The 26,674-nt window shown below is 37.6% G+C and overlaps 1 protein-coding gene across 16 annotated transcripts in view; it reads right to left on the bottom strand.

Moving 5' to 3' along the window:
• NfI (Nuclear factor I) overlaps positions 1–26,674 on the bottom strand; it is a 100,430-nt gene that overhangs the window by 51,542 nt on the left and 22,214 nt on the right. For 7 of the 16 annotated variants that reach the window (XM_065496164.1, XM_065496166.1, XM_065496174.1 and 4 more), the window contains exons 1-2: positions 4,523–4,705; positions 3,050–3,160 (exon numbers count right to left, since the gene is read on the bottom strand). In XM_065496164.1, the coding sequence (XP_065352236.1) occupies positions 3,050–3,160; positions 4,523–4,690 (279 nt within the window). In that variant the 5' untranslated portion in view covers positions 4,691–4,705. Of the gene's footprint in view, positions 1–3,049; positions 3,268–4,263; positions 4,449–4,522; positions 4,706–19,933; positions 20,049–23,553; positions 23,681–26,674 lie in introns of those variants that run through there. The other 9 variants (XM_065496179.1, XM_065496180.1, XM_065496168.1 and 6 more) reach the window with 9 other exon arrangements.

Here is a 26,674-nt window from a genome sequence, read left to right as displayed (position 1 = left end):
AAAATCAAGAGGAGAGAAAAAATGGAACGCGCCGCTTTGCCGGCGAAAAACAAATAATCTCTCTTTATTTCTCGGCGCGCGACCGTTCATTATAAAAATATATTTTCCTGCGCGAATTTACAACTTATATTCCATTGGATTGGCTCGCGACCAAACTGTTGTCATTAAGCAGTCGCTGCTTTTCCGTAAACAAAACAAGACGAAAAAAATCGCCGCAAACAAAGCTGCTGCGTTATCATTCTTGTGTGCGGCCCGAGCGAAACGTAATCGATCTCATCCCCGACGACTTGGATAGCTGCAATTGTATTTCCTTCTGTACGTAGGCACGCCAGATAAAACCTGACTCGGAATATCGCGAGCAGTTACATGGATCACTTTGAATTCAGCTCAAAAATTTCACAAGGATTAAAAATAGAGCATCATTGAATTTGAATTCATGTTAACAGGACCAGTCCGTTTCTGTGTCATCGTCCAATAATGCTCAATTTTTAAAATTTTATTTTTGTAAAAGTTGATTTTTTTTGAAACAAAAGAGAGTAGTTTCAAACTGATCAAATCTAGATGCTGGCAGATAGCTGAATTTTTTTTAGATTAAGTATGAAGAGATAATATCCCAGTCTCTTTCGCTATAGGTCTTCTTACGTATTTTGTGTATTTTAATAGTGCGTTTATTCGGTTTTGTCAAGACTCATTTTAAAAGCTAGTTCAATTTTCCATGTATTTTAATTTTATGAGATTTCAGACCAATTTGGATTGTCATTAGAGGTTTGTCAACGAATTTTTCGACAAAATCACTATGATAGTTAAAATCCTTTGCAAAATAAAATAAATTTTGTTCCAATAAGTTGTATAATTACATTAAACCCTCTTCATTCCTTACTCCTTTCATAATTAAAACAAATTTAATTTTCCATCTAACAGAGCCAGTCTTTAAATAAAACGTATTTAGACAAACTTTGAAGTTCGTCAAAGAGGTAATATTTTTCAGAAGTAATGAAAAAAAACAAGAGAGAATATATCATAGAATTACAATTAAAGCCAAAGCATGGGGCATGAAAAATTCGCATGTTTTCCAATCGTTTAGTTTTCTTTTAAAACCTCAACCTTATAATATAGTTTTATATTGGTTTAAAATAAATGTAAATTCAAATAACCAGAAAATATTTAAGATTAATATACGTCTGGTTGTTTTGGACTGAGTTGTGAAGTAATGGAAAACGAGCAGAAATAACTCAAAGGATGATAGGAAATGACTGAAATTTATAATTTCACCAATATCATTTCCAATCCGTCAGCAGAGGCAAATTAAAAGGAGCACGCAGTTACAGAATATACGAGCGAGTTCGCGTCCTTTCTCACGGAAGACGCGCGGCGTCAGCCTCGTCGACGTTAGAGCAGCTTTTCTGACGAGAATTTTTGGGACGCGCGCGCCGAATGGGCTAAATAAAGCAGCCGACAGACAGACACCTCCGTAAGAGCTGCCCCGGCTAAAATTAGCCCTGAAGCCAGCAGCAGCATCAGCAGCAGCGCCGCCCGCCGACCGACATCATTACACGCATCGAGAACTGCATCCGCGGAACAACACCGCGATTATTTACCAACGGCCGCGGCGGGGAGGCGATTTTTTACTCTCTTTCTCATTTTGTTCCGCGGCCGAGGGAGAGCTTCAGATTTATATCCTCGGCGGAATTATGCAAAGTCATCTATTCCCGCTGCGGGGGCGCGCATTTCACAAATCTCCGCCGATTGAGTCATTCCTCAAGGGCCGGAACTATCACTGAAGATTTCAATTGAGAATTTATGTTATTTTAAAAATGTTTCCGCGAGATGTACAAAATCGTCGAAATTTTAAATTGTTACGGTAAAGCGACATTTCCTATATAAACATAAATAATTGTAAGTCATTATTTAAGTTAAATGCAGAAAATACTTTTAAAATTAATCCATATCTCTCGCTTGATGGTATAGCCAAATAGATGTTTCTAGAATATAATCAAGATCTTGATTATACTCTAGATATATTTGAGCAATGCGCGGCAATTTCTTTTCATTTAGATGATAGATTTGAATTTTTTCGTTGGAGTTAAAACGTCTGATAATTAACCTATGAAACTGCAGAGATCTTAAAAAATGGTTCCTTCACTGTTTAAATATCGCAGGCCTATCTATGATTAATTATAAACAAATCGCTTCACGGTGTACGTATCAATAGGGTTGGGATTTTTGACGATTTACTATTTATTTTTTGCGTGTCTGATTCACTTTTGGGTACCGAATGAGCACGAATCACGCAAATGTTTGACATTTAAACCCCATTAAACTTCTAAGACTGTCTTAAATTGTCAATATCGCTGAAATTTAGGATAAACGCAATAACTATCGCGGTTTTTTAAAAGAAATTTATTTAAAAAAATAAGGCTTGATATTGCAATTTCCTCGTTTTTTTTTTACTATAGGTCTCTTTAAGCCTTTAGTTATTTTAATAAAAAAGTCAAGTTTGGCCAGCAATCAGTATTTATAAGGCAGATTTCAACCAATTGAGGTTGGAAATCAGTTACTGATATCTCCAGTGCTCGGTAAAGGCAAAAGAAAATTCCCTATTGTGAGGAATTTTTGTCAAAAATAATCAAAATCCAAAAGTGATCAGAATTTAAACGTATAGCTTTTTTAGCTAACACTACACGGAAAATATGCTACGACCCGAAAATGAAAATATTAGATATAATTTGGCAAGAACAGTTTAAAATTCCCATATAAAGTTAGATCCGCAAAATCGAAGGAAAAATTGTAAAAAAATAAATGACGCGTTCCTCACATTGCAAGATTTGCAATCCACCAAAAATAGATTTCGGCGCAAAATTTTCACAAAGTGCATACAAAATTTATATTTACAAAAGAAGGAAAAGCGAAGAGTAAATTGTCCGCCAGCACCAGTGTGTGAAAGATTTCCGCGTTCTTTGTACAGCTTCCCCGACTCGAAACAGTCACAAATGTTTTCTAAATAGTATATGTACAGAAATATGTGTTGCAAAAAGAGTGTTGAGCTCACCTCGTAGGTCACCTGCTTGTGGCACTGGTGTGCAGGAGGGGTGAGCATGTTAACCCTGGGGTGCATCGAGGCGAACATGTCTGCGCCAAAAACGACTCTTTCAAAAGGTCTCTACCGCACACAAGACAAGCAAGCCACACTTTAGTGTTTATCTCGCGACTTTTCGTCGAGTTTTCAGGCAATCCCGAAACCACGCACCACTAGTTTTTCGTCACCTCCTGAACAACAGCAACGATAGTGCGACACTAAGGCTTTTCAATTTTTCAGTGAAATATTTAAAGCCGAAATAAAATGAAAAGTAGGACTTCTCCCGCGAAACGAAAACTGGCGTCTGGGAAATTAAAGCCGGGGGACTAACACGTGGTATTATTTTCGTTCGGGCGGAACGCGAGAGTATCAGTCAAATAAATAGAGAAGCCCGGGGGACGGCGTAGAGCGTATTCAAGAGTGGATTTGTTTAGCTTTTTGGGGTTAGGGAAGGATATAAAATTAAATTGCTGCATTTAGTTTAATTTTAAATGGAAATTAGCAATCAGTTCTGAGAAGAAAAAACGTTTTGATTGTTGATGAAATTCTTAAATTCATGCTCTCTTTACAACTATTTCGAAATAAATGAACAAAAATTTCATAATCTAGTTGTTGCTCAAAAGGTGTTTGAAAGATACAAATAAATTTGGTGGGTCTTTTTGACATTCCGAAAAACTTTAATTTCTCCTAAGAGTGTTTGTCATAGACTTTGTGAGAGTAGAGCAAAAACTAAGCAAATTCTAAAAGCTGACATTAATTACTCTTTTCTGTTTACTGTAAAAAATCTTAAAGTGTTTTTAATTCCAAAAAGATGAAGTTAATTGAAATTACTCTATAATAAAAATAAAGCTCAGGAGGTCATTTTTTGTGATAACCCTTCAAACCCGACTTCTCCAAAAATTAAAAAGTTTCCCTTTCAGAGTTGCAAATTTTTTTAAAGCAATTCACGCAGCTTCGTGAGATGGTGAATTTAATTTAAACAACTTAACAACTTGTCAATCAACATAGCTAGTACTCAAACTGGTTACAATTAAAAAAATCACTGCTTTGAGGAAAACGAAAACTTTGAAAAAATAAAAATGCTTTAACTATTTAAAGAACAATCCACAGAAAAAAATGAAGTCAGCCGTGAAGTACGCTGTACGGGGGTTGCGGGGGTGGCTCTAGGAATGGCAAGGGCGAAAAACCTGTCCGGAGGAGGGTGCCTGGAGGTAGGTCGAGACATCGGGCTCCACCATGCAGCTCCTGAGACTGTCCGGAATGAACATGGCAGCGGCGTGCTCGCGTGCAGAGGCGCCGACACCGACTGGAAGGAAGGTCAGTCGGCGTGGCCGGTTGCATAGCACGGCGGCGCACGAGCGGGGGTGGAGCGCCCGCCGCGAGGAGGCGGGCCGCCGCCGCCGCCAGACCCACCCGACCCACGCAACGCAAAACACACGTGCTTACCATGCCGCCGGCGCCGACTGCCCGCCGATTAGTTAGTTGTTCATTGTTGCCGCGAATCCATGCTTTTCGGCCTCGGCGAGAGCGCGGTGCGTGCGTGCCACAGCCGGCTCGCGCTGACGACTGAGCGAGCCTCTCGCGGCCGCCGCAGCCGCCTCGCCCGCCCGACATCACACGCGCGCCTCTAGGAAGAATCCAGCATCACTATATGCCACCGCGGCCGCTGCATGGACCACGACTCGCCTCGCTTTTAAATATAAACTACACAACACATGCTGAGTCAAACACACACATTGCAGCATCTCGGGCGCTCCGGCCGCGCGCCGCAATCCGTTTTCTCATCTGCAGGCTCGGATAAGCCATTTTCGGTCTCACTCAGGGTTCACTATTATGTTTGTGTATTCTCACAAGCAGCCATAAATAGATTTATAGATTTAATGTATCACAATCAAAGTCAAGCTTTTTTGAGATAGGGCGAAACTTGAGGTAAACAAGTTAGCTTAAAGTCTAACCAGGAGGACAAAGCCGAAGTGGGCCCAACATAACTCTCTGATCAGTTTTTCTAGAAAATACCACTAGAAAATGTCAGGGTAGTTTCTAGACGATAGCTCTTTTACGTACATTTTGCTAAAATTCATGACAATTCGTCGAGAAAATGCAGGTCAGTAGATACTAAGATTATTTTACCTTTAATTTTCTGATCGTAAAAATGACTTGTTTAAACCATTGACAAATGTATGAAGAATTTTTAAGTCATTTCAATATCCTGTTTACTCCAAATTTGCAATGATCAATTTATCTTGAGCTGAAATGCACTGATAAAAATTACTTCTGAGAACCAACTTTATGCCAAAAAATTATGTTTTATAGAATTTTGGTATGCAGTGTCGCATTAAAACTCGGTCAAATAATAGTTTCCTCAACATAATATCCATTGACTGACTGATTTTTTCTGTTTCCTATTAACGATCTATTAATTTTGTTGTTTTCCTTTGGATGTGGTGATGCGTAGGGTAAAAAACTTTGCCGATCTGCAATTTAATCATATATATTCTAAAATTTCTTAGAAAGCATTGTTTTGCAGTTTTTATTAAGATATATTTGCTTCTCATGTTGTACGCAGGATGCTAAATATCAATAGTTTATTCCCCATGAATTTTGTTGGAGCTAAACATTTTTTTATTGAGTTTCAGACGTAGAGCAACAATATTGTTCAAAGAAAAGTAAATTGGCCATTTCTCGTTTAAATTAGCCATCGTCTTATTACTACTCATACTAGCTTAAAATTTACATAAAATGCAACATTAGATTTAAAATAAAAAATATTAATTTAACCTGTTCCGAAAAATTGATGCATTATAAATGACAAAACTCGTTTTCTTGGCGAGTAAAAGGCACGCACAGTCTCAAACCATAATATTAAACAGTCACTAAATATTTTAGCGTGAAATTTTTGCATCAATTTTTTTTTAAAGATCTATTAATTTTTCCTTTTGTAAATTTGGAGCTGAATTTTGTGTGAATTTTTCTGTTAAGTTTTAATATTCCAAGAAAAAGAGCTGCATTTAACAGTCGAAAACTGATTTATATCTTCTAAAAATAAATCCTAGAGTGACCTTCAATGTCAATATTATCGTACTAATTCCAACTATCTTGCAAATTCCTTAAATCACTTCTCAATCAGTATATATTAAAAATAAATTAATAAATAAGTAATGTCCACTATACTGCCCAAATAAACTGAATCAAATTATATTATTCCTAAAGCAGGCAGTCAAAGTTGTGTTTTCGCTGATGTATGTGTGTGTGTCTCTCTCTCTCTCTCTCCAGCTAGCAGCATCTTATTTATTTTTAACGGGGAGCGCGTAAAAATAATTTCCCCCCAGTCCACGTCTTCATTCCGGGGGCTATTTCTTTTTCTATTCATCCGTCGTCTCGTGTGTGCACGCGTTGGGAAAAAATAACACGTTGAAGGGTTAAAAAGCGCACGCGGTATAGGAGTGAATGACTCGCGGCAACTGCACTGCGGCTTATGACTTATTCGCCGGCACCACAGGAATCCCCTCAGAGCTCTAAAAGATTAACTTTTTTCAGTCAAACCTGCTTTTGAGCTTATTTTCAAATGTGTGCCATATTATATGAAGCAAAACTAATGTATTAAGAATTGCTCATGAAAGTAAAAAAATAATTATCCAGTTTTGTGCTATTTATACAGACTTTGAAGTCCAAAACCATCTAAATCATTTCTGTAGCTGGAAAAATTACAAAACTAAAAAAATAGTCGTATTTTTGTCGAAAAAAACTGTCCTAACATTTCCAGCAATAGCAACCTTATCACAAAATTTGAATTCAGTTTCGAGAAACTTCATTGCAAAATGAACCTCAAAAAGCGCATTTGGTATGAGTTGTAAAATTCATAGAAATTTTGGAAATGGGGCGATTAGGTATAGGATAGGTATGCAGATTGTCGGGAAAAGAGGGCGTGGTAGGCAAACTTTCATAATTAGGACCTTTACATAAATACATATATTTGATTATTTTAATCAGAAAGTTTGTGTCAGGAATCCTGATAAATATGGATAAAATCGGATGAATCGAAAAAATTGACAGTTGTGACCTTAAATAGTACTCACCCCAAGATATGAAGTTTGAACCTAAACATCGTCTCATCAGGTCGTTTATGAAAGAATAGGAAAAATGCATAGCAGTGCATTTCATATTTTTGGAGTCAATATTCGAGTGTGTGCTCTGGAGGAGCGGAGAAGCTGCAGCCGAAATTGATTTGTCTGAGCGAAAAAATCCAATTTCTCCGGGCTGAAAACGCGTGCTAATAAAGTGGAGTGGGCCTCTCGCATCAAATCTCGGGGCAAACAAAAAGCTGCTGAGAGCAAATTTTATGTGTGTTATGGCCCAAGTTGCGTTCACCCGCTCGCTCTCTCGTCTCGTCGGTTCGTTATCAGATCAGTTGATGAAATCAGTACAGTGCGGAGGAGCGGAGAGAGCAGAGCAGAGCAGCACAGCGCCCTCGCTTCCCCTCGCTAGGCAAACTGCCGGTCGGCCCCGGCGTCCCGGTTGCATAACTCGGCGACGCCAAGGGGAGCGAATGAGCGAGACACACTGGAGCAAAACTAATAGGGTGCTTCCTGATTTCCAGACGACAGAGTCGGCGAAGGCAGCAAACGAGTTTCAGTCTCAAATGTGCACCCCCAACGGCCCAGTTCAAACTGCTCCATTTGTTGTTCATAAATAAATTAATTAATCAAGATGAATTATAATTATTTTCCAGTGTAAACAATTTCTTTCAGTAATAATTTATTTCAATTTCACTAAAATCATACTATTGCTTTTCCCTGCGATCAAATTTTCCGTAAATTGAGGAAATGATCAATTCATTTTAATCGTTTCACTGATTTTTTGTGTTGAGGGACAAACTCTCAAAGTTGTATGGTTACAAATTTTGGGATTTTTGGAATTTGGCTATTTTATTATAAAAAAATGGTATCAGCAGAATAGGGAAAATTCAGAGTATTAGGTTAATGATGTAGCTTCAACGAAGCAAAATTTGTCCTACAGAGTTCAAAAATTGTTTTAATATTTCCATGTTAAATTTATTTATTTCTGGACATGAAAATGGCTCGCTTATTAGGCCATTGGAAAATTTATGATTCATTTATTTGATTAAAAAGATACACTTTTTTTTAAAAGTATTTGAAAATTTCTTAAAACTCCCCTGACCTACAACTATTGTGAATATTTTTCACCATTTTGTAAATAAAACAAATCGGTTTACAGTAAAATGTTGAGTGAAAACTGCTTTTCAGGATTAAATTAATGGTGATCGCCAACAATCAAATTTCAGCAAGCGCTTTCAAACTTCAAAGTACCGACAAAAGTTTGCTCTTAAAATGTGCAAAATCATGTGTGAATAATCTTAAGATGGAAAGCAATGGAAAAAAATAACATCTGAAAATTTCATTTTCTAAACTCTCATTATTTTTCAAATTTTAACATTGCTAAATTACAAAAGCTTTGGTTTTTAGACTTTTTTGCATCCCCAAACATAAATTCACTTAATTTTGGCCAGATTTCGAGTAGATATTTTGTTAGAATGATTAATCATAATTTTTCAGAGGCAGCAGTTGGGGGTTGGAACTCACCTCCTGCCTCCGGGAGTGACTTTCTGGGCTACGCGCGAAAAAATGACGGTCTTGGTGCTAATTCATATTTTTCGCCATCAGAAATTCAAACCTGGACTTGTTATTGCTTTGTCTAACACCATTTAGAGGTATTGCCAACATTTTCCCCTAATTTCGGGGCACTCTGAATCAGTCAAGTATTACTTTGAAAACCTTATTTGCATGGGGGGATCCTACCATTAAGCATTGAAGAAGCCATTTCCACGAACGTGAATTAGGGATTGTCAAACAAATTGATTCAAGATGGAGTATTGACCTCGCGAAAGCGATTGAGGTGACCCGTCCTAAAAAGTCTAGGATTTCCCAAAGCCGCGGAGGCGACGTGAATCACTTGGTCGCGGTGAGTGAATTGAGCCTTGCGCGAGTGAGCGCACAAACACTCATTGATATGCCGTCAATAGCTCATTTTGTACCGCTGGCTCACGTAGAGCGAAAATGTCAGCCTCTCGTCTTTCTCACGGTCCCAAAGCAGCGAGCTTCTTTTATTTCATATATGTATTATTATTTGCTGCTGACCAGATCGCTCGCTCACTCACTCGCGGAGTGGCGCACAAACGAAAACACGCGTACGTGTAGAATGGTGGAGGTGCAGCGACCGCTCGCTCTGGCCGCGACGACGGCAATTTATTCAAAGTACGAAATCACACGCCAACAATGCCAGTTGCATTTGTATTCCGTTGACCGCGGCGGACACTCACTCGTTCGCTCGGTTCGCAGGTGATTTGGCACTCCCTGCTCTTTATGGCCGATGTGTGAGGCAAATAATTCATGCCTCGCCAGCCGTTTCTCGGTAGAAAACTACGAAATTATACGCGCCGCGTAGAGCACAAACCGCATCCGTAATCACACCCTACATTTTTCTCGCGCCTCGATCACCGCGCAATTGAAAAGGGCAGGGGCTGCCGGCGGCAAGCCTTATTTCCTATAAAACCAAATACAGTATTTTGACTGGGGGAAATTAGCACGACAGGATTCATTGAAATTATTTAACATAATATATTTTGATCTGCTGATATAAATAATTATGACAACAACTGCAGGTGAATCAACAGAGTTGCATGATTGGCTGAGTGGGAACACAAGATTAGCATAAATACTTCGTATAGCATTCAAATGAACTGATAATTCATTCAGCAATAAATCATAACTTTTGCATTTACGTCAGTAAACACACACTTTCCAGAAATGAATTTTAAATTCTTACGCATGTTGGGCATAGTTCCAACATCGAATACATTTTCAATTAATTGTGAGTAACAAATTATTCTAAAATCAATACATCTTTAACAGTTATTGCTCTTTTTTTGAAAAAAATAATAATTTTAAGCATGTTTAGAGTAGCTCTGGAATTTCATTTTAGACACTGCCAGTCAATTCCTGAGGGTCGAATTAGGTAAGGCAGCTATATTACTCTGTCAAAAATTTGACATGATGTGCCGAAAATCGGTGGAAAAGTAGAAACAGATTCTTTTGTGGTTTTTGGTCTGAACCTTGCAAAAAGTGCCACAAGAACGGCAGCGACCAATCAGTGAATGGAGCTGATTGGCTATGCTCAAGACAACGCCGCAGTGACAGCTAGCACAAGTGAATCAAGCGGAAAGTCTAGCTGATGTCTGAACTGACTTTTTGATTGTGCTGGCTGTCGCTGTGGCGCGGCTGTCTCGGTCTCCAGCGCTATGTGTTCAATCAAGAGAACTGATTGGACTTTCTCGTTCATGTGGCACTTTTTGCATCGTTTCAAACCAAGAACCGCCAAAGGAAAGGTTTTTTACGTATCTACTGATTTTCATCAAGTCGTGTCGAATTTTCAACCGAGTGATTCAGGAATCGATTGTCGCTGTTAAAAATAAAATTCTAGTGCTACTTTTATTGATATTAAATTTCAAATATTTGGTAGGAATTAAATGCAGCTTCCGCGGTGTGTAGCAAGCTTTTTAATTTTATTTTTACCGTATTTCTACAGAAATGTCTGGCTCATTTTTTCGGCTTCTAGTTGAGCAGGAAATTACTCTAGAAATACGGGAAAAACAGCTCGCTATACACACCGTGGAACCTGCAATTAATTTCTTCTGGCCAAAGTTTGGCTTATTTAAATCAACCTGAAAGATGACGGTCTGAAATCATCTAAATTGGCACTTGTGAAATGGAGCCGTCTAAAAGATATCCCTACCTCTCATACCTTAAATTCAAATCAACATTATGAGTTAACTGTTAATTCACACAATGTCCGTTTTTCTTGGTTATTTCTAACTCAATAAAATAGATATTGGCATCGTGCTTCTGTAATTCTGGCGGCGTCCGAGGTCTCAGAACGCAATGTGTATCATAAATTGACAAGCGTCGTTTGTCATTTTGTGAAAATTCTATGCTCACATTTCACACATTTTCATCCAGAGAGTTTATAGTTGCAGTTAATGTGCAGCGCATGAAAAGTGCATTTTTACGATTTCCCTCCGTTTTTATGCTAATTCGCGTCACGCTCCTGTTGAATTATTTATAATTGCTGACAAATGAGGACTCGTGGCGTCGGCGGCGGCGGCCGCGGCGCAATTTATTCAAATCGAGAATAAGGAGTTGAAATAAATTGTGCGCGCTGTGTTATCAGCGACCTATCGAATCACTCGCGTATTTATTTCCACTCGCACTCGTTTTAATGGTAACACGGCGCGCTATGAATGATGCACGATTCGCGCGATGACGACATGTCTTGCTGCCGATTAATATGCCACGCATCGCAGTCCAGGTGAAAAATTTTCGAGCGCACATCCTGGTGTGTCGCTCGGCAAGGTCGATTTTATCACCACATCATATTGTCTCAAAAGTGGCCATCTAATTAATCAGATCAGCCTGCCTTTCTTTCGCTCTCTGCACGACAGGATGCCAATTTAGTTTTCAAAGTAGGCAATTTTCAATTGGAATATAAAGTAAGCTTGATGGCATTTCATTTAATCACACGTGACAATGGTTTAAAAATTTAAATTGATCTGTTTTGCCTCTGAATAGTGCTTTTGTAGTGTTCAATTTAAATAATACTAGAAACCGTTATGAAATATATCTTTGCAATACGAGTTTAATTTAATGAATGAATAATTTATTAAAGGAAAGTTTACAACAGATGTGTGCATTTAAAATTTTTTATAAGCACAGGCGTTCTCATTTTCACATTTGCGGCGTCTGACAGGGAAAACAACAACATTTTTTGACTTAGTATTTCATTGCATAAATATTTATACTAACTGGATTGGAAAATAAATAAATTTTTATCCAAATAGACTTTTTCACTGAAAGTAATGAACCAATTGGAATTATTACAGAGGCAATTTCAATCCGCTCCAATTCAATATACTAAGTTGTGATACTTGAAAAAATCAATTCAGGAACAATTCGGGGGGAAATGAGGTTGTTTCTGTGAAAAGGGGCAAAATTGTTGATTTTGACAACAGCTTAAAAGCTTAAGCTTTATTACATTCCATGATATGTACTAACGTCCATTACTTGACAACAAGTACATTAAAAATACGCAAAGCCTTTATAGCTATAAATTAATACGACGTGGCTCTTGCACAAACATTCTCCAAGAATCACAGATTTAAGACCTTGCATGCGATTGATTTGAAAAAATGTCTGTCGCTGAGCGTGGTGGCATCCGACAAGATTTAATTCAAGCCAACCATTGCAGGCAGTTTCAGTGGCTGTTTTCTCCGCTCGGGAATCAATCAGACTGATTAATCCAGAAGCACACCCTTTTTTCCTTTTCGGTCGAGATTACATCGGCGCCGAAATTAAACTCTGCAGCGCGCGGTGTAAGATCTAGGGCCAATTTCTCCTCGACGCGCGAGAGGCAATTTCTAGAACAAAAGGAACACACCCCTTGAATCGCACGCGGCGGCAGATTGCCTTCGCCTTGCAACGCGGCTCGTTATTTTTATGTCAGCAATTTACACCAACATTGCACTCAATTAGCTCAAATGCCGCCGATAACGGCCGCCGCCGACTTGAGAAACGCGAGAAAACCAGATCTCTACCGACACGATTGCGTCTCCGAAAAAGATTAATGCGTGCCTCTTTGAACAGCTATTTTCACGCAGAAAAGTGCTGTGATAAATTTTTAGCCATAATTTTAGAGAAATGAAGCAAAAAATGAACTGTGTAGAAATGTAGAATAATTTTAGCGCAAAATTTATCTCCCATAAGAGGATAAAAGCTATAAGCTAGATCATTCTCTTTAATTCTTAAAAACAAATGATATAAACCACACTTGTTTAATACACGATGCACGAGAGGAAACACGACAGAAACAACGATTTTTAAAATATTTTCATGTGATTTATAGGTATTTTATACCTAAAACACGTTTTTTTATCTATAGGCAATTTAAGGCCAGAAAATGTGCAGAAAAATTCGTACAAAAATGCGAAACAAAAGCGATTTTCCACTACAGTTGCCCTTAAAGACTTCCCGTTTTGCGGATTTCTTGCCGCATGTGCTTTCGCTGCGAGCCACTTGAAGTTTCATCAAATCAAATTGATCATTTTACGAGTGCTTCAATTTTATTAGAGCCTGCTCTGTCGCAGAAGCAGATTTCGCGCGTGCTCGCGTGTGTCAGACGAAAATATTTACATGCAGATTTATATGATAAAGCCATATTATTTTGAGTGGCGCGTGCTGTAAAATAGACGGGCAGAAAACAGTTTTACTGCTACATTTTACTCTTCAGGCCCTTTTGTCGTGCGTTTGAGCCACCGAAAAAGAATATAAGCTCGGCCTGGAGAAAATAAGAGCGCGCGCAGAGCAATTGTTTTGCTGCGTGGACGAATTTTTGCTGATATCACTTCTCTCTCTCTCGCTCTCTTCTTTGCTCCATGCCATTTTTTGAATTCATGAATATGAAAATGCGCGCACAATGAAGTAATATTACTCCGGAGATGCGATCTTCATGATTTTTTCATGAACTCTCTCGCGCACCAGCAAAAAGCCAGACCATATTCCACATAACAGGGAGTCAGACCACCTTTCATCTATTTATTCAAACCTTTCAATATCTTAAGAGCTTGGAAAATTTCTTTTAAAGAAAGTTAGTGCTACATAAGCTCACCATATTAAGACAGTAAATTATATTTTTGTAATATCTATCCAGCATAAATATATCACTACTTAAACGTTTAATTTAATTAACTCATTTATTAATTCATTCCCAAAAATATCAATATAACAAAAATATTTATACACAGAATAGTATTTTTCCAAACCTTTAGTAAATTCAATTTTTAACATTTATTTTTTTCTTAGCTATTAATTTATTTTTAAAATATTTTACTAAGACAACTAATAGATAGGTTCAAATACAACATTAATTACAAAATTAATTTCCTCGTTGGACATTTTCTATAGCTGCATTAATGTCTTAAATTGTGACTAGTATTTTGATTTCATCTGTATACTCTTCTAAAAAGCATTCAAGCTTCTAGGAATCTGCTATTGCCGGCATTAATTTCTTGTTTACCAAGTCCGGCTCCCTGCTTTCGGAGCCACACACAATCCCCTAATGGTTTGGTGTGGCTCTCGAAAACAACCTCGAGAGAGCCGCGTGCGTCCGTTTGCTGCCGATGCCGAGAGTCGAGAGGTTTTTGCGCGCGCGGTGCGATCATTACACAACATTTTAATTTCAATTTCCGCTGGCCTGACTAATTTTTTTATTTGCCCGGATTCATATGGCGTGGCATCGTGCGGCCGCCGGCGACGATTTGAATAATAAAATCGTTTCGCGCAGGTCGTGATGTACGCCTCTGTGCTGGGCGGCGGTGGAAATGGCGAAAAACACGCGGTTTCGCCTCACGCTCCCGATTGTTCTTCACGTTTTGACCCTCGCGGCGTCTTCATTTCATTAGGCACCTGCTTTTGTTTCGCCAGGTTCGCCTGCCTAATTTCGCATTATCGACACGCACGAGGAAGAGAGGCGCGAAAAGTGAAGACTTTAAATTGTTGGTAAAAAAAAAAAATACCTTGTCTAAATGGTGACGATTTTGCGATTTATCATTTTCAGCAATACGGAATTGTATACAAAGTAATTTTATTTTTGACATTTTAGCTTGCTGTTTCTAAAAAAATAAAAAAGGCTAATTTTGAGACAATTGTAGGAAGTAAAAATTACTTTGTTTAAAAATTCGGCTTGATTTTGAAAACTGTAGGCTTTCTAAACAGTCTTTTTCTATGTACTTTATAGTTTTCATTTTTTTAACGCCGAGAACCATATCTCTAAATTTACAAATTACCCGGAAAATTGCACCAAATTTGTATGGCTAATTTGGTTATATTGAAAATACTATGTACCTATACCGTATCAATATACTAATAACTTCACAAATAAATATTTTTTTAATTACTAACTCATGTGCAGAACAATTGATCATATTATATAAAAAATGCTTGTAAATCAACGTGGGTTCTTAGCAGCGTTTCAGTTTTTCTTACGGCCTGTATTTGATTTGTGTCAATAAATAGAATGTAAGGGAGCTCGCATATATCATTATTTACAGTTGAGAATGAGCTACAAATTTAAATATAAAAAATGTACTAAGCAACAAGCAAAATTTAATTTAATAGCATAATTTCATTTTAATTTAACTATTATTAAATAAATTATGTAACAACTTAAAATATTATATTGTAAATTTTTACATAAATGTTTTATTTTTTAAAGCAAATGTTAGCAAACAAAATGATTTCATATGGTTTAATATTATAAATTATTTTGTTTATTAATTTAGCTGAGTTTTTACGTCTCTCTACCCAATCAAAAAGTTAAACAATGAGCGAAAACAAATAAAATGATTTGTGCGGAAAGATGTGAAGCACGACCGCACAGTTACGGCAGATACTTTATTTCGCACGACAGCTATATCTCTGGTCACATTATCATTTCGCCGGCCGGTCAGCGGACAGGTAGCTTTTATTCTCCCGTCGCTCTCTATCTTCGCTTAGGCATTATATTATTCACACATAGCGGCGACGTGAGCGCGTTGCTAATTAAGTGGCGCCGCGTTTCTCGAAATGCTTCTCGCGCTAATCTTTTCTCTGCTTACGCCTGCGAGCACTATGTACACAAATAAAGAATAATACGCACTCGGAATTACTTTATTTCACCCTTGGCTTTTTATTGAGCATGCTGCACTGTGAATTTTCAATCATTCCTTTGGTTTTTGTCGAGAAAAGGCGACAACGATGAATAAAAGAAAATGCAAAACAAATTTCAAACGGACAAAAAAGCAGTGTTCACACAATTGGCTGTCTGGTTTTTTCCTCAGCCAGATTTTTTCCAATAAAAAAAGCAAAGATTGTCCCATTTTTTCTAAAATTGAATTTGCTTCATTTTTTCTCATGACAAAATACCAAAAATTGCAAGTCGAAAAAGATTTTAAGTTTTTTATAAGTGATTTTCCCAGTATTTCAGGGACATGGAAAATACGTACTAATCGCAAAACCTTCGAAATTTTACAGTACAACGTTTTTTAGATATATAAATATTAGGAGTGTTTTTTTAATAAAAGATTTATTATTAAAATTTGTAAATTATCATGTAAATTGAATCTTTAGCATTGAAAAAATATTTAGCACCCTGTAACTGCAAAAACTTAAGTTCTGTTTTACAGGCAATATAACAACAACCGTTGTTTAGCTGCTATATTGTTTTTGTTTATTATTTAATTGGCACGGCACATGTTACAACTAGATATATGCTGTCTGATGTAAGCCAAAAGAAACTAAATTTCCAGCAACAATTCATTAATATATTTTTGTTTATTCTCGCCAAAGTCATACAATTAAGGTCAAAATATAAAAATTACAGCAAGAAATGGCTTACAATGCTTCTAGGAAAAATGTACGAAATTCATAAAATTTAATATCAAAAAACTTAATCGAGTAATAAGTAAGAATTTTCCATTTTTAATCGTGTAAAATAACACAAAACGGTTGAAAATTTACTCATTCCGGAAATATTAAGAGTCTCTATTTGATCAATTTTCCGCTTTTCCACCAAAACTTGCAAAAGAGTGAATTTAATTTTTGTCACTGTTCACGCTGGGTCGTGATTCACGTACAACTCTTTCAAGCAGTATTTCTACTGGAAACGCCCTCTGTGTTGTTTTTGTTTGCTCCTCGCAACCAACACAATTAGGGAAAATCCGCTCCTCCTCTCTCCTCTCAGCAGGAACGCTTATTGAAAATAAAATAAAACAACAATATAATGGGGCGAAAAATGCCATGTTTCCTTACTTAAGAGCGAGCAAGTATCGTCTCGTCGCATTTAATTGAAGTCATGCACGCTCAAACTTAACCTCACCCGCTTTTAAATAACCCTTGGCGGATTTATGGTGTGAATTTTCAGATGCGTCGTCGTTCGACTAGCACACCCACGGTTGAGAATCGCATTTAAACGAAACGACCGTTTGACGACTGAAGGAACAACATATGTCGTCGTTTTGCAGTTAATTTGCAACACAATATGATTTCTTTGAGGGGGATAAACATGACTGGGTTCAAACAAAATATAAATAAGCACTTAAAAACAAACGAAGAATTTCTGGAAACATTTAACAATGTTGAAATCTTTTATTTTAAAATTGATACAGAGACGAATACTACACAACAAGTAAAAATTGTGCAATAAGACCGTTTAAAACGGCTAAACAAAGTACACGATTAACCAATTTTTTTTTTATTTTTTTCTGAAATCAGTCAGTCCCTTAATACTCATAAGGTTAGCGTTCCAGAAGAGATTTTAAATTAAAAAAAAATATATTTTCGTTATTTTTCAGTAAAAATTCGAGGAGTTCGTTATTTGCCATAAAGTGGGATAGGCTAATAAAATCGAGGCATATCGGAGCGCAGTCGAATAAAAAGTGGCGAAGGCGAGTTTTGAGAAAGCCTCAAGTACAATTTAATTTACGAGTCGCTGAAGCAGACTTTTCCGGGCTACATTATGCGCTTATAAATCGCAAGGAAAGCCCTCTAAACGCGCGTTCAATGGGACCGCGGGAGAGGGAGTTCCACCCCCGAACTAATTAACGAGCCCCGTGCGGCGGTGGTGTTGTAAACGTCGACGGCCGTATTTCAGAGCCGTCCCTGCTCACCTGCCGCCGCTCGCTCCGTCGATAATGTACTCGAGGACATTTGGGACGCTCGTTAACGCAAAGTCAAAAGATTTACTCACGTGGGAGGGGCGCCGGCCGCGTGCGATAGCGATAGATGACGATTTTCGCTTTGGTTCAGCGCACCCGCCGCATCCGAAAATTGGTTTCCGATCTCGTCCGCGCTAATATCCCACGCGACTAATGAACAGAAAAAATTTCCCCTGCTGTACACAAAAATGCCTTCAGAGAACAGATCGTAATGTGGTATTTGGCCTAAAATTATTTATCTGGCAATTAAAATTATATTACACTGTAATAAAAAAAGCATGAACCGTTTTTAAAAAGAACATTAAAAATCGTTAGGAAAACTCGCCAAATATCACAACTGTGCTATATTTTTAATTTGGAATTAAGAAATAAGTATTCTTATCACCAGCACAAATATTTGAAGCTCGATATTTTGCAGGACTGGTCGAACAGTTTAGTTAGCTTTTTTCTTGCTGCTGCTTTGTTTTAGTTGTTATTCTCTCATCCTAATAGTTTGTTTTTAGCATACATTTTGGGTGAAGATTTTCAGGATAGTTTTTAAAAAAATGGCCGGACCATTTAAAAAGGAAATCGAAATTCCAAAAATTATAATCCTAAAGTAAAATGTGTAGCAATTTTTACAAGTTTCTTAACACAATAATCGATTCTTGTGGGTCGAATTAGGTAAAGTAGATATTTATTCCGACCAAAACTGTTTAAAAAAGCCATTTATCTTTTGTTCTTGTGCTTTCAAAAAAACAAACATACCTTTTTAAATACATTTGATAGTTTCACAAAATAACTTATATTTAGCTTAAAATTGAGGAAAGCCGAGCAGAATTAACGAAACTCTTTTCAGCTGAATTTGTGCAAAACCATGAACTCATTTTTCCTATAGAATCAGGAGAGCTTTTTGTAAAGTTAATTGGCAGAATGCGTCGACTGACAACTCGAGCAAAAGGAGCTGGAATTTTGCGCCGATCCACAGAGAGTGGCGTCGATTGGTCGGTAAATTTGCTTTAAGCGCGAGAAAAGAAGAAGTGCGCGATAGGAAAAAATGCCGGGGCGCAGCGGTGTGGTAGTTCCCTCTTTTGCCGTTTTTATTCGATTGTGGGAACCAAAAGGTACACACTCGCGCGGTAGTTTATTAATGATGATCGCGCCGAGAGGAACATAAATTGCCGTCGAAGCGTAATTAAGGGGAAAAAATTAAAGCGGCTGCGGTGGATGCGTTGCTCGACTTGTCCTCCTTTGCCGCCACTTCTCTCTCTCTCTCTCTCTCTCTCTCTCTCTCTCTCTCTCTCTCTCTTTCTCGGCGTCCAAAGCAAAAGCAGGCAGCAGATGATAAAAAGGACGAGAAGAAAGAAAGCGAGCGGCCCATTCATTTTGCGCTCGTTTGCTCCGCGAGATTGAGGCAAAAACAAGAGCGGCAATAAATTGTGCGCGGCCATTTTTGACAGAATCGTGGAAATTTATCTTTCTCGCGCAGCCATTAATAGCAATTTGCTGCAATTAACTTCAATTTCTTGGCAGTCGCTTCTTCATTTCGTAATTTTTCCCCTCAGAGTAAATTTTAATCGAAATACCCAGCACCCTCCACGCGTAATGCGCAAGAGGATCGTTTACACCTTTCGTGCATTCGTTGCAACATGCCCTAAGAAAAGTATAATTTAAATAAAAACTTTGACCAAAACGTAAGAATTTCACGGAATTATTTTTGCTATTTCAACCGTAAAGAATTCAAATTTAGGTAAAAAAATACGTTCATTTTGCATCAATATTTGCCTGCAATGAATACGATCCCTCAACGTTTATCCAACTACATGCAGACTACTCGTTGAAACCGCTCTCAAACTATACTACATCACCTGTAGAGCGTTATTTTAATTGTGATAATTTACTTAAAAGTAAAATTGAATCTAGGTGTTTCTTCGGTTGTAGATTGAGAGGTACAGAAATTTAATAAAAATACACTTATGTAAAACTTTCAGCTGCTCAATAAGATCTTGTGGAAGAACTTTCTGAAATGATTTTTTCCCCAATTTATTATTTGTACTCACCACTGAACTACAGGCTGCCATTTAGTCTTTCGGAGGCTGAAGTTGGTGCTGTGCAGATTCATAATACAGTTGGTGCGGTTGGCCTTTTGCAGTCACACATTCTCTATTCGTCAGTCTGCAACACAGAGAATTGCACAATTGAAAGTGTCAGAAAGAATCGTATCGAGAATTTGTACGAACGAGAGAAAGAGAAGCCGCTCTCTCAAGTTGATATACATGTGTGTCGTGTTTGTATGCATGTGAATGGCGGAAAAGTCCCCCAGAATGTTTAGTTATGAAGTCTGGGCGTATTATGTGCGCTGCTGGAGAAGGCCGGCGGAAAAGCGGAAAAGCTAGCGGCTAGGCTAGCTTCGCTCTCCGTCTTTTTTACGAGCGTGCCGCTTTCGCCCCGGCCCTTATTGTCTTTTATGCGAGCGAGGCAGCGCAGCGGCGGCCGACAAGTATCCGAAGGAGTAATATTATTACTTATACGCATCGCAGCAGCCAGTCTGGACCGAAATAATTTTTAAGGAGCGAGCGAGCGCAAACAGAAGCAGCAGAAGCTCTCTCTCTTTCTCTCTCTAGTTTCTCTCTCTAGTTTCTCTCTCGCTCTCGTATCATCGGATTAAAGATTAGCAAGGTCCAGATATTATTTTCCTCTCTTTTACTTCTTTTATAGCTGCGGAAGAGTGGCTCAAATAAAAAGTCTCTCTTTGCTCGGCACACCAGATGAATTTTTGTTATTGCCACTGACGTTTGCTGGCTATTTTTGTACCTTTACCGCGCGCGGCATCAAAAAGTTTTAGCTTTACTTTTCATAGGCAGGAAATCCTGATGTATTCAATAAATACCATTTTTTGGAAAGGGAGATTAGGCTCACCGTTTAGAAATAAAATGCAGCACCAGCCGTTTGAATAAGTTTGAAAACATTTTTTAATTAACGCAGCAATTTTGAAACAAAATATACAGTAAATCAGAATTATTCAAGGAATTTAATGTTTAAGTTAATAAAACATCATAGGAAGCACGCATCACAATTCAATCTATTCTATTCAGAGAAAGATGATCTATGATATAATTAAGTAATTTGGTCAGACACTACGAATACAGATTGTCGAAAATTAATTATTATGAATTTTAACTTTAAGATAAGCGTGTTGTTAATATATTTATTTGATAAATAATTGATATTAAATAATATATATATAAAATTATAAGAAAAACGAAACAGTTGTGAGTTAAAATTAAAAAAAATGTGTTATATTTAATGCAAAAAAATATTTATAATAAAACTATTATTATGTTACAATATAAAAATCAATTTTATAAATCAACAACTTGTTTTAATTTTATTTAATAATTATTAAAATTTTATATAAAAAAAAGCTGTATAAAACTTGGTGAGGACCTGATTTTTCAAATAGACTTTTTTTCTTGTTTTCCCTGTCGCGAATATCTTGTTGTACAGGTTGCAGTTTTTATGTAAGTCAAATGAGGAGTGCATTTGCTTATTCTGCTCGATCTCCTAAGAGAAAATCAAATTGCCAAAAAGTGTATCAATTTATCGTTCAAATACATTCAAAGCGTTGTGCGGGATGTTAAAAAAATTCAGAATTTCACTTATTTTGCCAAATGCCATCAGTAAACACAAATTGTGTTTCTTTTCCGGTAAAATAATAAATAATCGATTGCAACTAGGAAACCACTGGAAAATACTGAACTTTCGTACGGTTTTGCATTGTTTGTCATAAAACACTTTCACCTGTTTTGTTGTGAACGTGAACAGTGACCACTGGAAGAGAGCGTAGCTCGCAGGAATTTTGGGGGTGTGGTTTTCCGGAAAATTAAAAAGACGTAGAACGTGTCGAAAAGCGGGGGAAATTGAGGTTGAAACTTTCGTTTAACTTTCTTTGCAGAAATATTCGATTGGATCAAATAATTGTAAAATGGTTTCATTGAAATAATCGTAAAATCCATTTCAAAATGTGTCACATTGTGCTTAAAATTCATAATCATTTGATCGTCCAAACATCGTTGCGATCAGAAAAAAATATTCGATAGCCAGTTTGGCAAATTGCTCAACATTAAAGAGCGAAGCGCTTATACTTTTACCTAATATATAATCTTGCCCCTATGATGCTATGATGACATATAAACTTCCCACAGTTCACTAATTTTCCAAGCCTTTGTTGGTCCTATTTTTGCGCTGCTCTTCCAGCGTAATTTTCCCTTGTCGCGCGATATGCTTGTTTGAAAAAGTGCTTCAATCATATCAAAACAAGCTCGAACGACGAGAGAGAGAGAGAGAGAGAGAGAGAGAGAGAGAGAGAGAGAGACCCGAGAAAAAAAGACTGGTGCTCCCGACGTCAACGAGTGAAGAAAAGAGCAGAATGAGGAAGAAGGAGCACAAGTTTGTCGCTCAAGTTTGCAATATAATAATAAGGCGGAGACCCGTCCAAAAAAGTTTGTTAAATGATCCGCAAAAGCGGTCGGTGTGTTTTTTTGATACACACACGCGCTCAGATCGAGTTTTGTTATCGTGTCGCGTCTTTTCACATCAACAAATTTGTCGCAGGAGGAAATTACACTGCAAAACGTGTCGATATAGTGGGTAGCATACCTCATAAAAATCAAGAACGAAGCATTATTTTACTCTTTTTTGCTTGTTCAGTTAATAATTAGGAATTGTTGATTGAACATTTAAATTTGTTCCCAAAAAATTGCTTAGTATGTTTGAGTAAAAAAGGAATGATGAAAATATTTCAACATTGCTAATAGATCGACTTGAATAAAATCCATGAAAATTAAATTTGGAATATGTGTGTTCACGATATAGTCGGTTAATTCTCTCCAATTTTCCATTTGAGCTCCACCCCGGTTTTTTGTTAAAGAGGTGTTGAAATAACCAAGTTTGAAGGGAAAGTTTAGTGATCACAGGAGATCCGGAGTTAAATCCTATCCGCTTCACATTCCCGAAAAATATTAATATAGATTTGGGCATTTGGGTTTGGTAACCTAGATTTAATTTATATTTAACGTAACACCACATGTAATGCAACAAAATAAACAAATATAAAGATATATTAACAAAAAATATAGTAATCTACGAGATAAATTTAAATTACATTTTTTAAACCTGTATAAAACGTTTGTTTAAGAACATAATATTGTAAATTTAAATTACGAGAGATTTAAAAAAGATAGTAATCTTAAATATAAAATATGTATATTTCTACTAGATGACTTCTAATATGTTTTGCACCATACTCTTTTCCTTCAACCTATTTATTTCCACACCTTTAAAAGACCCTGAATAGCATACCAAAAATCAAAATATGCCGAAATGCAAATTTAAAAAATATCAGACCCTATCAACATTTCCGGTGGAAACACACTGGTGCTTTAAAATTTGTAGTACAGTTTTATTTGGAATTTCCCGAGACAGCAGACCACCAGACGAAATTAACAGTTAACTAAGTCAATTGCATGTTGCCAATTTTACATTTGCTCAACACAAAATGCTCAAAAAATAATTTTAATCAATTAACCACGAGGAAAACAATTTTACCAATCCACTTTACGTATACGAAGAAAGAAAATCGTGGGAAATGATGCGAGTGCAGGCGAATAATGAGATTTACCTCTCACCTGAGGTGCAAATCGAGAGTGTGGTTATCAGGAGACGTGTTTAAAATTCGTGTTCTCGTGCGCACAAGCTTGTTTTGCAGTTCGCCACCGACTGACTGACTGAGTGACTAACAAGGCATCTCGCGCTGGATGTAAAAGTAATTATATTCCCTGCTTGAAAAGCGTATGTGCTGTTTATTGGTCAACTTTGCGCGTCCAGATTGAAAGCAGAGAGACGCAGAGTGAGCACCTGGTCAGCGTGGACTCTGTTTATTGCGCTTTTATGCAAATTTTCCGCCGCGAACGACTGCGTGTCCGGTCCAGCTCGATTTTCGAACTGACCAGTCGGCGGAAATCGCGTCCCAAAAGCGCAGCGAATATTTCGCATCGCACCGAGAGCGCTTGCTGTTGGTTTCCCTGCATCTCGACGCATTTATAAATAAATCCATTTGCATTTTTTCACTCGGCAGGCGCTGCAAGGTCACGTTTGCTTATTACACATTAATATCAGGCATTGCCGAGACGCGCGATATAAATAAGAATAATTTTTATAAAACTCGTCAAACTGGAGGCGAGAGATAACTCCGCGCTTATATTAAAACGAGCTGCTCGCTCCTGTGTGTTGTTCAGCTCGGCGCGGCGCTAATTACAACTTTTCCTTTCGTGCCATTAGCTGCCTCGTATACATACACTTACTTCGCGCGCGCGGCTAAAAAGAATTGTCACTCGCTGCTCCTTTCAGACGCCTGCCGTGGAGAGTGTCAAGTAGCCACACCAGCCGAGTCCGTTGCGCAATTTGGAGTAAAACTATTTCTCAAACCAGAAAACATGTCGAATTTATCAATTTAATTTTGCTTTTTACAACGTAAACAAAAAATATTAACTACAGTTTTTTACTATATTTTTTGTTTTATTAAATTTCTAGCTTGAGACAAAGGGACTCTTTTGTTGATTGTGTTATTCAATAAAAAGCTTTTCAATTTTAAGACAGACTTGTTTTAGTTCATTAATCGAAAGTTCTGAATCTCTTTGCTCCTTTATTATTTTTACCTTTTTAAAAGACATAATATAAATCTTCCGTGCGAGCAGAATGGTTAGCAGTTGGGTGGATGTGCAAAAATACTTGTTTACTTTTTAATTTCGTCCGCAGGCGGCAAGAAAAGTGCACTTGTCGGTTTGTTAATATACGTATTTTTTAAAGACACGGCTGCTCCCTCGGTGGATGCAGGTTGGAACAGCATTTTGCTGCTGTTGCTCTTAGGTGTGGTCAGAATCAGTCAAGAAGAATGTGACCCCAAGCTGACTGAGAGCGAGCCAGCGAGCGAGCAGACAATGGCAAAAGAGCAGCATCATTTTCTTGTGTGTATATCGCGAGCGCGCGCAGCTTTATTATAATACCAACACACACACAATATTTTCTAAATAATAACAATAAATCCAGAATATGCGACGCCCTGTCGTGTTATATTGGAATAAAAATCAGTTCTTGATTAAAAATCAGAGCTCCTCCTTGTGCTCTGCGCGCTTGTTTTGGGCTGCACCACGAAACGACCAATCTTGTTACCATGTGTACAAGTCCATTCACACTGATTGTGAGCAGATTTAAACAATACAAATATACTGCTCATATTCTGAGGAATTGAAAAACGAGATTTCAATTTATTTGAAACGGAACCCCGTAAACTGAGCTTGAATCACGCAATTTTAATACCTTTTAAAGTCAGGTTTATAATCACCAAAAACTGTCTATAAACCGTCAGACCCTCTGATTAAAACGGTCAGTAATATCAGAGCAATCATGGACAATCGGAAACTACATATTACTACTATGACAATTGTTGGCTAAAAAAGAAGTTGGTCTAATTGTATTATTAACAATACTATATTCTACAAAGTTTAACAATCGAAATAGAACCTTTTGTTACAGTTAAAATTTCGTCAATTTTCTCCAGATCCTCTCGTCGAGAGCTATCCAATGAGTTATGACACTTTTTGGGGAAAATCTTTGCTGTGAAATAAAAATAGATCTCCAGTAGGGAGACAGTCATCACCATTTGAAAAGCTTGCTCACTTTTCAGCCACTTTTCTCAAAAAGTTACCGGGTTTGGCTGATTATTAAAGATTAGTTTCAGCATTGGCAACAAGGATTTTCCGGAGTTTTGCAGTATAAATCCTCATTCAACATTTTTTTTATCTAAAAGTAGAAAAATAACTGTCCCTGTTAATGTCCAGTTTTCTGCAGATTTGGCAGCTTGCGTCAGGAAGAGAAACCGACCTTTAGCATAGTGTGCAGAAAAAGCAAAGGCCGACTTCTGAGAAGCCGATACATATAAATTTATTTATATATTTTATTTCTGCGCTGCGAGAAATACGTACGTGAGTGTGCAGTGCATGCAATTGGGCGCTTTAGAAGGTTTGAAGAAAAACCGTCTGATTTCTAATTCGGTGTGCATCTCTGCGTGAAATATTGTCGAGAGAGACCTTTCACGAAAACGCCCGAGTCGAAAGGATGGTCGCTTTTAAGGCGGCGTAATCAATAATTCATTGTGCACGCGCGGTGCACAATGCGATAATCATATGTATGAAAGCTTTTTTGAATTTTGCATTCCGAACACATGAACTGCTCCGCCAGGTACATTCATATGACATGAATTAATCGCACTCCGATGGCGCATACCTATATACAAACACTCACACACAACACGCCGCGAGGACGCGTATATTGTTGTTTTGTAGCAACGACACAGCACCGCGCCGCGCGCTCTGTGCATTTGAATATCGAGAGACACTCTTGTCATGTGACTTTTGCCCCGAATCGAAAATTATTATCCATTTTATTTGCGCCACGTGAGCTGCAAATTGTATTATTTAATCCACGTGAGCCGATTGAAATAAAAGCGACTACAGTAAATATTCAACTTTTATACCTAATAAAACTGCAAAAAATCTAAAAAATAAGACTCTTGGAAGAATTTAATTATCGCACCAGTAAATTAAACGATTTCAAGAAAATGTTAAGTTTTGATGAGAGTTCTAGGGCAATTTAGACGTTATTTGGTGGTTTCAGAGGGGCGCTCGCTTTTTTCGTTTGATGTCAAGAAGAAAATCAGACTTGCAAAAAATATTCGATCGTCT

Source organism: Cloeon dipterum, chromosome X (genome assembly GCF_949628265.1).
Source record: "Cloeon dipterum chromosome X, ieCloDipt1.1, whole genome shotgun sequence".
NCBI lineage: Eukaryota > Metazoa > Arthropoda > Insecta > Ephemeroptera > Baetidae > Cloeon > Cloeon dipterum.
The sequence above is the reverse complement of the archived record's forward strand: the minus strand, read 5'-3'. Positions and strand labels throughout refer to the sequence as shown.